This window comes from Cetorhinus maximus, chromosome 8, assembly GCF_964194155.1.
Source record: "Cetorhinus maximus chromosome 8, sCetMax3.hap1.1, whole genome shotgun sequence".
NCBI lineage: Eukaryota > Metazoa > Chordata > Chondrichthyes > Lamniformes > Cetorhinidae > Cetorhinus > Cetorhinus maximus.
The window spans coordinates 146,162,177-146,174,415 of NC_135886.1; the positions used below are offsets into that span (position 1 = coordinate 146,162,177).

The window sequence follows — 12,239 nt, forward strand, 5'->3', positions numbered from 1 at the left end:
AGTGTGGTGTATTCGACCACAGTTTGCCAGTTAATTCACATGCACCTCATATTTACCCTGAATGTTAGAGCAGAAGATAGATATTGTAAATTATTTTATCTTTCTGACCTTGTATTGTAAAATTTATCTTTAGTTTGTTCAAAACTTGTGGTGGCTTTACTCACTTGGTAAGTGTCTTGAATCTCAAACTTTTGTCTACTTAAATAAAACGTTATTGGCCCCTGGGTGAATCTTACCGAAAACCTGGGGCTCTGGTCAAAGATCATAACGGTAGCCAAAAAGTTAATGGAAGGACCCCAATAGAATCCTACCTCGGAGGATAGCTGGAAAAAGGAGAATTAGAGAGAATTCCGGAGGGCTGTGACATATCTTTGGGTTGTGTCCTAAAGAAGTGAATGAACTTCAATATTGTGTATAAGGGAATTCTTGGAGGAAGTAAAACAAGAAGAACTGAGTTCATATTGTAAGTCATTACAAACTCTAGTGTTAAGTTAATAATGCTTGCTTTTTTAAATTATTCTTATATATAATAAAATTTATTTTTGTTTAAAAATGTGGAATCCTGTGGCGTAGTTCCTGTCAGTTAATTGCTGAGTGTTTGGATTTATTCTTTAAACATTAATGGTCCCTAATAGGATTGTAACACGTGTGGAGATCAAGCTATATTGGGAAACAATTTGTGAAAAATTAAATGCTTAACCATTTTGATATAAAATGCATTGCTTAATACAGAGTATTTTTTAAAAATCTGCCCTGGAGTGTGGATGTCGCTAGCAGATTGGCATTAATGCCTGTCCCTAGTTACCCTGAGAAGGTTGTGGTGGGCTGCCTTCTTGAATCACTGGAGTCTACATGATGGTGTTCAGTAGTAGATTTTAGGATGTTGAGTCAGTGGCAGTGAGGGAGCAGTGATGTATTCCCAGCCAAGATGGTGAATGACTTAGAAGTGATGATTTCCCTGTGCCATCATTACTCTTGTCTTTCTCATTAGTGGAGGTCACAGTGGGGAGCAGTATTGAAGTAAATCAGACGTATCTACGATTGTGTGTTATCAATAGTGTCACACTTGATTTGTTCATTCCCAAGGAGCTGTCATTGCTTGTTTTGTTGTCATTACAGATGATTTGTTCAAAGTGCACAAACTGAAACCAAATCTGAAGTGGCGCCAAACCTTTGAGAATTACTTGAAGACCATGCCTCCATATTATCTGTTGGTATGTGCAAATTTTTTGCTTTATTCATTCACAGGATGTGGGCATCACTAGTTAGGCCAACATTTATTGTCTGCCCCTAATTGCCTTTGAGAAAGTGGTGAGACGTCTTTTTGAACCACTGCAGTCCATGTAGTGTAGGTACACCCACAGTTCCAGGATTTTGACCCAGCGACAGTGAAAGAATGGTAATATAGTTCTAAGTCAGGGTGGTGAATTTGCAGGCAATGATGTTCCCATGCATCTGCTGCCCTTGTCCCTCTAGATGGTAGTGGTCGTGGATTTGGAAGGTGTTGTCTGAGGAGCCTTGGTGAGTTGCTGCAGTGCATCTTGTAGATGGTACACACTGTGTGTTGGTGGTGGAGGGAGTGAATGTTTGTGGTGATGGTTGGGGTACTAATCAAGCGGGTTGCTTTGCCCAGGATACAGTTGGAATATTGGAACAAAGGCAACAGCAGGTGCAGAAAATTCATGAACTTTTGTCTGATTTCTGTTTTGGGTAAAAATGATTAGATGGTGGAAAGAGCTTCAAAGCCAATGTTAGTAATTTAACAGCTGCTCCCCAATGTAGGAAACAGCAGGTTTGAGGTGTAACAGCTACTGAGGCTGCATTACTGCTGCTTGTCAAATAACTGTATAGATTATATACTGCTGTATATTGCACAGTGAACCTAAACATCAGCTGAGCCAATTACTGGGGATGGCAGCTGCTGACAGCTCTGCCTACATTGTTTGACTTAATATTCCATTCGGTTGGATGAGCTCCACCACTACTACATATCATGCTTGAACATGACCTTCGTAAAGCTTATGAGCTAAATTTAGTACAATGTAAACTGCCTGTTTAACATCTATTAAAACTTGGATGTGTGTGGATCAGCACTGGTGAATTTGTCCAGCACTGTTGAATGGTCCAAAATGTGCTACAGTGCCACTTTCCGTTGCATTCCATGGGTTGCATTATTCAGGTTACAGTGTTAAAGGTACATTCCGATGCAAGATTTCTGTGAATCATAGAATGATTTAGCACAGAAGGAGCCATTTGGCCCATCGTACCTGTGCAGTCTCTTTGGTCGAACTATCTTGAGCCAGACTATCCTGTCGCTTGCCATTTCAATTCACCATCCTGTTCTAATGCCTACATGTCCGTCCTTGGCCTGCTGCAATGTTCCAGTGAAGCTCAACGCAAACTGGAGGAACAGCACAGCACCACCTTATGATTAGACACTTTCAGCCTCCTGGACCTAACATTCAGTTTAACAACTTCAGACCATGAACTCTCCTCTCCACCTTGACCCCCTTTTTTAACCCAATTTTTTTCCCCAATGCCCCACCCAGACTCTCAGGGTCATCTGTCACTTGTTTCTATGTTTTTCTTTCACAGAGTGCTGACCCTTGTTCTGATGTTACCACATTCTGCTATGCTACCTTTATGCCACTATCAGCACCTTCTTTAGCCTTTAGTACTACCATTAACCATTCCCTTTATCTTGTGTCCATGTCATCTTTATCAAATTTCTCCCTGACCCTCTATTTTGCTCCACCTGCTCCATCCCTTCCTACACAGTATAAAATCCATCACATAGCTACCTCTGCCTAGCTCTGAAGAAGAGTCAAATGGACAGATGCTGCCAGACCTGCTGAATTTTTCCAGCATTTTCTGTTTTATTTTTCTTTCATTGTTACTCTGTTACAATGAAGTCGATACTTCCCTCAGTTGCAACTGACACAAATCTGCCCTTGACTTGAGGGTATCAAGATCCACATAGTAAGGTGTGATTGAATATTACAAACACTAAAAGTAGCAACCAGCAAGATAAACAACGAGCTGCTGACTGTACTTTCATTCTGTCATACCTTATCACCAGCAGACACAGCAGAGTGGCCTCTATCTCCCTGTAGATTGCCAATGAGTGGGAAGGATATAGAAGAGGACATTTGAAGGGAAATTACATAGAGTAAAAACTATAGGGTAGTGATAATGGAGGATTTCAATTATCTGAATATAGACTGGGTTAGTAATAGTGTAAAAGAAAAAGAGGGTGAAGAGTTCCTGAAGTGTCTTCAAGAGAATTTGATTTGTATGTTTCCACCCTAGTGAGGAGAGAAGCATTGCTGGATCTGGGAAATGAAGTGGTATAAGTGGGTCAAGTGTCAGTCAAAGAACTTTTTGGGAACAGAAATATAATACAGTTTAGGTTAGCTGTGGAAAAGGACAAGGAGCAATCTGAAAGTAACAATGTTAAATTGTAGGAGGGCCAATTTCAGTTGGCGAGAACAGATCTGCCCCAGGTAAATCGGAATTCACCAGAATTGGTAGACAGAACTATAAGGGAACAATGGGCTTCTTTTAAAGCGGAGATGGTTTGGGTACAGTCAGAGTACATTCCCATGAGGGGGAAAGACAGGACAAACAAAGCCCTGGATGGGAAAGAGATGGAGAGTAAAATGTAGCAGAAAAGGGGGAGGAGCAGTTGACAGATGTCTGGTTGATAATACAAGTGAGAATCCAGCTGAATTCTGGAAGTTATGGGGAAGTGAAAAAGAAAATGAGAGCCAAAGAGAAATTATAATAAGAAACAGGCAGGTAACATAAAAGGGAATCCAAAAGTCTTCAAGCATATAAATAGTAAGTGGATAGTAAGAGGAGGGATGAGGCTGGTTAGAGACCAAAAAAGGGGATCCGTGCATGGGGGCAGAGAGCATGGCTGACGTATTAAAAATATAGGAACATAGGAGCAGGAATAGGCCATTGGGCCCTTCGGGCTTGCTCCACCATTCAATAAGATCATGGCTGATCTGGTTGTGGCCTCAGTTCCACTTTCCTGTCTGCCCCCCTATAACCCTTGACTCCCTTGTCTAACAAAAATCTGTCTAATTTGCCTTGAATAAATTCAAAGACCCAGCCTCCCCTATTTTCTGGAGGGAAGTGCACACACTAACGACCCCTTGGGAGAAAACGTTTCCCATCTCTGTCTTAAAGGGGAGGCCCCTCTTCTTTTCCCCAGTTTGTCTCCCCCACAAGAGGAAACATCCTCCAGGTATCCACCCTATCAAGTCCCCATAGGATCTTGTAGGTTTCAATAGGATCCCCTGTCATTCTTCTAAACTCCAATGGGTATAGGTCTAACCTGTTCAACCTTTCTTCACAAGACAACCCCTGCATCCCAGAAATGAGTCCAGTGAACCTTTTCTCAACTGCTTCTAAAGCAGTTCTATCTTTTTTTTAAATAAGGAGACCAAAGTACTCCAGAAGTGGTCTCACCAAGGCCCTGTACAGCTGTTGTGAAACTTCCTTTTATATTCCATTCCTATTGCAATAAATGCTAACATTCAATTTGCCTTCCTAATCACTTGCTGTACCTGCATACTAACTTTGTGATTCATGTACCAGAAAACCCAGATCCTTCTGTACCATTGAGTTCTGCATCTTTCTCCGTTTAAACAGTATACTGCTTTTCTATTCTTCCTGCCAAAGTGAACAAGTTCACATTTACCCATGTTATACTTCATCTGCCAGATTTTTGCCCACTTACCTAGCTTGTCTACGTCCTTTTGCAGACTCTCTACCGCCTCTTCACAGCTTACTTTCCTACCTATCTTTGTCTCATTGGCAAATTTAGCTCCATACATTCAGTTCCTTCATCCAAGTCATTGATGTAGATTGTAAATCATTGAAGTCCCACTACTGATCGCTGTGGCACTCCACTAGTTACAGCTTTTTAATCCGATGAAGACACATTTATCCCTGCTCTCTGCTTGTTAGCCAAACAACCTTTTATTCATGTTAATGTATTACCCCCTACACCATGTGCTCTTCTCTTGTGCAGTGACCTTTGATGTGGTCCTTATCAAATGCCTTTTGGAAATCCAACTACACCACATTTACCGGTTCCCCTTTATCCAGCTTGAATGTCGCTTTGTCAAAAAACCCTAACAGATTAATTAAACATGATTTCCCTTTCACAAAGCCGTGTGGGCTCTGCTTGATCAAATCATGATTATCTAAGTATCCTGCTATAAACTCCTTAATCGAGGGTTCTAGCCCTTTCTCAATGACACATGTTAGGCTAACTGGCCTATAGTTTCCTGCTTTTTGCCTCCCTCCTTCCTTGAATAAAGGTGTTACATTAGCTATTTCCCAATCCGCTAGAACCTTTCCAGAATCTAAGGAATTTTGGAAGATTATAACTAATGCACCTGCTATCTGTGCCGCCACTACCTATAAGACCCTAGGATGCAGGTCACCTGGTCCTGGGGACTTGTCAGCCTTTAGGTCTAATAGTTTTCTGAGCACCCTTTCCCTGGTAATGGTGATTGTAATAAGTTCATTCCTCCCTATCATCTCGATTTTCAAGAATCTTTGGGGAGTTTTCTAAGTCCTCCACCGTGAAGACAGACACAAAATACCCGTTCAATGCCTCTGCCATTTCTTTGTTTTTCATTATCAGTTCCCCAGACTCTCTCTAGAGGATCAACACTCGTTTTAGTTACTCTTTTCCTATTCAAATACTAGTAGAAACTTTTACTGTGTGACTTTATATTACTAGCTAACTCTCACTCTGCTTTCTGCTTCTATCATCTTTTTAGTCATTCTTTGCTGATTCTTAAAATCTGTCCAATCCTCTGACCTACCAATAATCTTTGCAGATTTGTACAGTGTTTCTTTCAATTTAATACTATCCTTAAACTTCTTTATTTAGCCATGGATGATGCATCCTTCTCAAAGAGTCTTTCTTTCTCACTGGGATAAATCTTTTCTCAGCGTTATTAAATTTCACCTTAGCCAACTCCGTCTTCGTACTCTCATGGTTTACCTTTTAGGTTTCAAACACTAGTCATGGACTCTCACTTTCCATTTCAAACTGAACATGAAATTCTGTCATGATGTGATTGCTGTCACTTAGAGGCTCCTTTACTATGAGGTTATTGATTAATCCTGTCTAATTGCACATTCCCAGGTCTGGGATAGCCTGCTCCCTGGTTGACTCTGGAACATACTGCTCTAAGAAATTGTACCAAAAACACTGAATTAATTTTCCAGGCTAACTTCACCAATCTGATTTTCCCAATTTACATGTAGATTAGAGTCACCCATAATTATTATGGTACCTTTCTCATGCACCCCATTTATTTCTTCCTGTATGTTCTGTCCTCTTGTTTGGAGGCCTGTAAACTACTCCTACAAGTGACCTGTTACTTTTACTATTTCTTACCTCTACCCAAGCTGATTCTGCATCACCTCCTTTCAAGCTAAGGCCTTCTCTCTGTACTGAGCTAATGCCACCCTTCATTAACAACTACTCTGCCAGCTTTTCCTAGCTTCCTGTCACTCTGATATGTCAAAAACCCTTCAACATTCAGGTCCCAGCCTTGGTCACCTTTCAACCATGTCTCTGTAATGCCCGTCAGTTTTTTTTTATTCATTCACTGGATGTGGGCTTTGCTGGCAAGCATTCATTGCCCATCCCTTGTTGCCTTGAGAAGGAAGTGGTGAGCTGCCTTCTTGAACCGCTGCAGTCCATGTGGTGTAGGTACACCCACAGTGCTGTTAGGAAGGGAGTTCCAGGATTTTGACTCAGCGACAGTGAAGTAACGGCAATATATTTCCAAGTCAGGGTGGTGACTGACTTGGAGGAGAACTTCCAGGTTGTGGTGTTTCCATTTATCTGCTGCCCTTGTCCTTCTAGGTGGTAGTGGTCGTGGGTTTGGAAGGTGCTGTTAAAGAAGTGAATTCCTGCAGTGCATCTTGTAGATGGAACACACTGCTGCTACTGTGCGTTGGTGGTGCAGGGAGTGAATGTTTGTGGATGTGGTGCCAATCAAGTGGACTGCTTTGTCCTGGATGGTGTCAAGCTTCTTGTGTTGTGGGAGCTGCACTCATCCAGGCAAGTGGGGAGTATTCAATCACACTCCTGACTTGTGCCTTGTAGATGGTGGACAGGCTTTGGGAGGGTCGGGAGGTGAGTTACCCATCGCATGATTCCTAGCCTCTGACCTGCTCTTGTAGCCACAGTATTTATATGGCTTGTCCAGTTCAGTTTCTGGTCAATGGTAACCCCCCCCAGGATGTTGATAGTGGGAGATTCAGTGATGGTAATGCCATTGAACGTCAAGGGGCGATGGTTGGATTCTCTCTTGTTGGAGATGGTCATTGCCTGACACTTGTGTGGCGCAAATGTTACTTGCCACTTGTCAGCCCAAGCCTGGATATTGGCCAGGTCTTGCTGCAATTGGACATGGACTGCTTCAGTATATGAGGAGTCATGAGTGGTGCTGAACATTGTTCAATCATCAGCGAACATCCCCACTTCTGACCTTATGATGGAAGGAAACTCATTGGTGAAGCAGCTGAAGATGGTTGGGTCTAGGACACTACCCTGAGGAACTCCTGCAGTGATGTCCTGGAGCTGAGACTGACCTCCAATAACCACAACCATCTTCCTTTGTGCTAGGAATGACTCCAACCAGTGGAGAGTTTTCCCCCTGATTCCCATTGACTCCAATTTTGCCAGGGCTCCTTGATGCCACATTTGGTCAAATGCAGCCTTGATGTCAAGGGCAGTCACTCTCATCTTGCCTCGGGAGTTCAGCTCATTTGTCCATTTTTGAAACAAGGCTGCAATGAGAGCAGGAGATGAGCGACCCTGGCCGAACCCAAACTGGGCGTCAGTGAGCAGGTTATTGCTAAGCAAGTGCTGCTTGATAGCACTGTTGATGACCCCTTCCATTACTTTACTGATGATGTAGAGCAGACTGATGGGGGAGGAGTAATTGGTTGTGTTGGATTTGTCCTGCTTTTTGTATACAGGACATACCTGGGCAATTTTCCACATAGTTGGGTAGGTGCCAGTGTTGTAGCTGTACTGGAACAGCTTGGCTTGGGGCGCCGCAAGTTCTGGAGCAAAAGTCTTCAGTACTATTGCCGGAATATTGTCAGTGCCCATAGCCTTTGCAGTATCCAGTGCCATCAGCCATTTCTTGATATCACGTGGAGTGAATCGAATTGGCTGAAGACTGGCATCTGTGATGCTGGGGACCTCAGGAGGAGGCCGAGATGGATCATCCATCCACTCGGCACTTCTGGCTAAAGGCTGCAGCAAAAGCTTCAGCCTTATATTTTTGCACTGATGTGATGGGCTCCTCCATCATTGAGGATGGGGATATTTGTGGAGCCTCCTCCTCCAGTGAGTTGTTTAATTGTCCACCACTATTCACGACTGGATGTGGCAAGACTGCAGAGCTTAGATCTGATTCATTGGTTGTGAGATTGCTTAGCTCTTTCACTTGCTGCTTATGTAAGTAGTCCTGTGTTATAGCTTCATTAGGTTGACACCTCATTTTTAGGTATGTCTGGTGCTGCTCTTGGCATGCCCTCCTGCACTCTTCATTGAACCAGGGTCGATTCCCTGGCTTGATGGGAATGGTAGAGTGGGGATATGCTGGGTCATGAGGTTACAGATTGTGTTCGAGTACAATTCTGCTGCTGCTGATGGCCCACAGCACCTCATGGATGCCCAGTCTTGAGTTGCTAGATTTGTTCGAAATCTATCCCATTTAACACGGTGGTAGTGCCACACAACACGATGGAGGGTATCCTCAATGTGAAGATGGGACTTCGCCTCCACAATGACTGTGCGGTGGTCACTCCTACCGATACTGTCATGGACAGATGCATCTGTGGCAGGCAGTTGGTGAGGATGAGGTCAAGTATGATTGTCCTTCTTGCTGGCTCCCTCACAACCTGCCGCCGACCCAGCATTGCAGCTATGACCTTTAGGATTCGTTCAGCTCGGTCTGTAGTGGTGCTACTGAGCCACTCTTGGTGATGGACATTGAAGTCCCCCACCCAGAGTACATTCTGCTCCCTTGTCACCCTCAGTGCTTCCTCCAAGTGGCGTTCAACATGGAGGAGCACTGATTCATCAGCTGAAGAAGGGCGGTACGTGGTAATCGGCAGCAGGTTTCCTTGCCCATGTTTGACTTAATGCCATGAGACTTCATGGAGCCTGGAGTCGATTTTGAGGACTCCCAGGGCAACTCCCTCCCGACTGTATACCGCTGTGCTACCACCTCTGCTGCTTGTAGTCATACCTGATCATGACTTTGTCTCAGGTCATACTTATTTATCTCTATCTGTGCTAACAATTCATCCCTTTTGTTACAAATGGTACGTGCATTCAGACACAAGACCTTAGTTTTTTTTTACCATTTTCGGCTTTTTCTGGTGCACTCTTAAAATTGTATGTCCTGCCCCCTTCCTGTCACACTCTGGAATTCATTATCAAAATTGCTGCCCTGTTCCATTACTTTGTTGTTTCCCTTTACTATTTCGCCTCTCACATGATCCCTTGTCCCCACTATTTAGTTTAAAGCCCTCTCTACCCCCCACCAGATTTCCGATTCACCAGAACACTGGTCCCAGCATAGTTCAAGTGTAGACCATCCCCCTGATAGTGCTCCCACTTCCCCAGTAATGGCGCCAGTGCATCATGAATTGAAACCCATTTCTCCCATGCCAGCCTTTGAGCCATGCATTCAACTCTCTAGTCTTATTTACCCTACGCCAATTTGCTTGTGGCTCAGGTAATAATCCAGGGATTATTACATAGAAACATAGGAACTAGGAGCAGGAGTAGGCCATTTGGTCCTTTGAGCCTGCTCCGCCATTCATTATGATCATGGCTGATCATCCAACTCAATAGCCTGCCCCCGCTTTCTCCCCATATCCTTTGGTCCCTTTCTCCCCAAGAGCTATACCTAACTCCTTCTGGAAAGCATACAATGTTTTGGTCTCAACTACTTTCTGTGGTAACGAATTCCACAGGCTCACCACTCTCTGGGTGAAGAAATTTCTCCTCATCTCAGTCCTAAATGGTCTACCCCATATCCTCAGACTGTGACCCCTGGTTCTGGACTCCCCCACCATCGGGAACATCCTTCCTGCATCTGCCCTGTCTAGTCCTCTTAGAATTTTATAGGTTTCTATGAGATTCCTCCCTCATTCTTCTGAACTCCAGCGAATATAATCCTAATTGACTCAATCTCTCCTCATACGGGGCACACGGAGCTTCTCACTGTGACGGGGGGGGCACACGGAGCTTCTCGCTGTGACGGGAGGGCACACGGAGCTTCTCGCTGTGACGGGGGGGGCACACGGAGCTTCTCACTGTGACGGGGGGGGCACACGGAGCTTCTCGCTGTGACGGGAGGGCACACGGAGCTTCTCGCTGTGACGGGGGGGGCACACGGAGCTTCTCGCTGTGACGGGAGGGCACACGGAGCTTCTCGCTGTGACGGGAGGGCACACGGAGCTTCTCGCTGTGACGGGAGGGCACACGGAGCTTCTCGCTGTGACGGGAGGGCACACGGAGCTTCTCACTGTGACGGGGGGGGCACACGGAGCTTCTCGCTGTGACGGGGGGGGCACACAGAGCTTCTCACTGTGACGGGGGGGCACACAGAGCTTCTCGCTGTGACGGGGGGGGCACACGGAGCTTCTCACTGTGACGGGGGGGGCACACAGAGCTTCTCACTGTGACGGGGGGGGGCACACGGGGCTTCTCACTGTGACGGGGGGGGCACACAGAGCTTCTCACTGTGACGGGGGGGGCACACAGAGCTTCTCACTGTGACGGGGGGGGGGCACACGGAGCTTCTCACTGTGACGGGGGGGGCACACAGAGCTTCTCACTGTGACGGGGGGGGCACACAGAGCTTCTCACTGTGACGGGGGTGGGTACACGGAGCTTCTCACTGTGACGGGGGGATTTACACGGAGCTTCTCACTGTGACGGGGGTGGGTACACGGAGCTTCTCACTGTGACGGGGGTGGGTACACGGAGCTTCTCACTGTGACGGGGGTGGGTACACGGAGCTTCTCACTGTGACGGGGGGATTTACACGGAGCTTCTCACTGTGACGGGGGTGGGTACACGGAGCTTCTCACTGTGACGGGGGTGATTTACACGGAGCTTCTCACTGTGACGGGGGTGGGTACACGGAGCTTCTCACTGTGACGGGGGTGATTTACACGGAGCTTCTCACTGTGACGGGGGTGGGTACACGGAGCTTCTCACTGTGACGGGGGTGGGTACACGGAGCTTCTCACTGTGACGGGGGTGATTTACACGGAGCTTCTCACTGTGACGGGGGTGGGCACACGGAGCTTCTCACTGTGACGGGGGTGGGTACACGGAGCTTCTCACTGTGACGGGGGGATTTACACGGAGCTTCTCACTGTGACGGGGGTGGGTACACGGAGCTTCTCACTGTGACGGGGGTGGGTACACGGAGCTTCTCACTGTGACGGGGGGATTTACACGGAGCTTCTCACTGTGACGGGGGTGGGTACACGGAGCTTCTCACTGTGACGGGGGGATTTACACGGAGCTTCTCACTGTGACGGGGGTGGGTACACGGAGCTTCTCACTGTGACGGGGGGATTTACACGGAGCTTCTCACTGTGACGGGGGTGGGTACACGGAGCTTCTCACTGTGATGGGGTGATTTACACGGAGCTTCTCGCTGTGATGGTAGGAGTAAAAGGCATTGCTGAGCATAGGAGAATACTTTTTGCCTCTGGATAATTTTGAAATTACCTGGAAGTTTATGTTGCATCATTTTAGAATAGTCCTGGTCAGAGTTCATGCAAAATCTTTGCTGGTGTGTAATGGTTATAAAATAATGCTTAATAATTGACTCTGTTTATTTTGTAAAACTTCTTCATGGGATGTGAGCTTTGCTGGCTGGGCCAGCATTTATTGCCCATCCCTAATTGCCCTTGAGAAGGTGGTGGTGAGTTGTTTTCTTGAACCGCTGCAGTCCCTGTGGTGTAGGTACACCAAGAGTGAAATTAGCAAGGGAGACCAAGGATTTTGATCCAGCGACAGTGAAGGAACAGTGATATAATTCCAAGTTAGGCCAGTGTGCATCCTATAGTTATAATGTATTTTTAAAAATTTTCGTGGAATGTGAGCGTTGCTGGCAAGGAAAGCATTTGTTGCCCGTCCCTAATTGCCCTTGGTA

The 12,239-nt window shown here is 45.9% G+C and overlaps 1 protein-coding gene across 2 annotated transcripts in view; it reads left to right on the top strand.

Annotated features, from left to right (window-relative positions):
* The window catches only part of ints6l (integrator complex subunit 6 like), a 197,686-nt gene that overhangs the window by 165,221 nt on the left and 20,226 nt on the right, over positions 1-12,239 (top strand). For both annotated transcript variants that reach the window (XM_078547714.1, XM_078547715.1), the window contains one exon: positions 1,120-1,214. In XM_078547714.1, the coding sequence (XP_078403840.1) occupies positions 1,120-1,214 (95 nt within the window). The remainder of the gene's footprint in view (positions 1-1,119; positions 1,215-12,239) is intronic.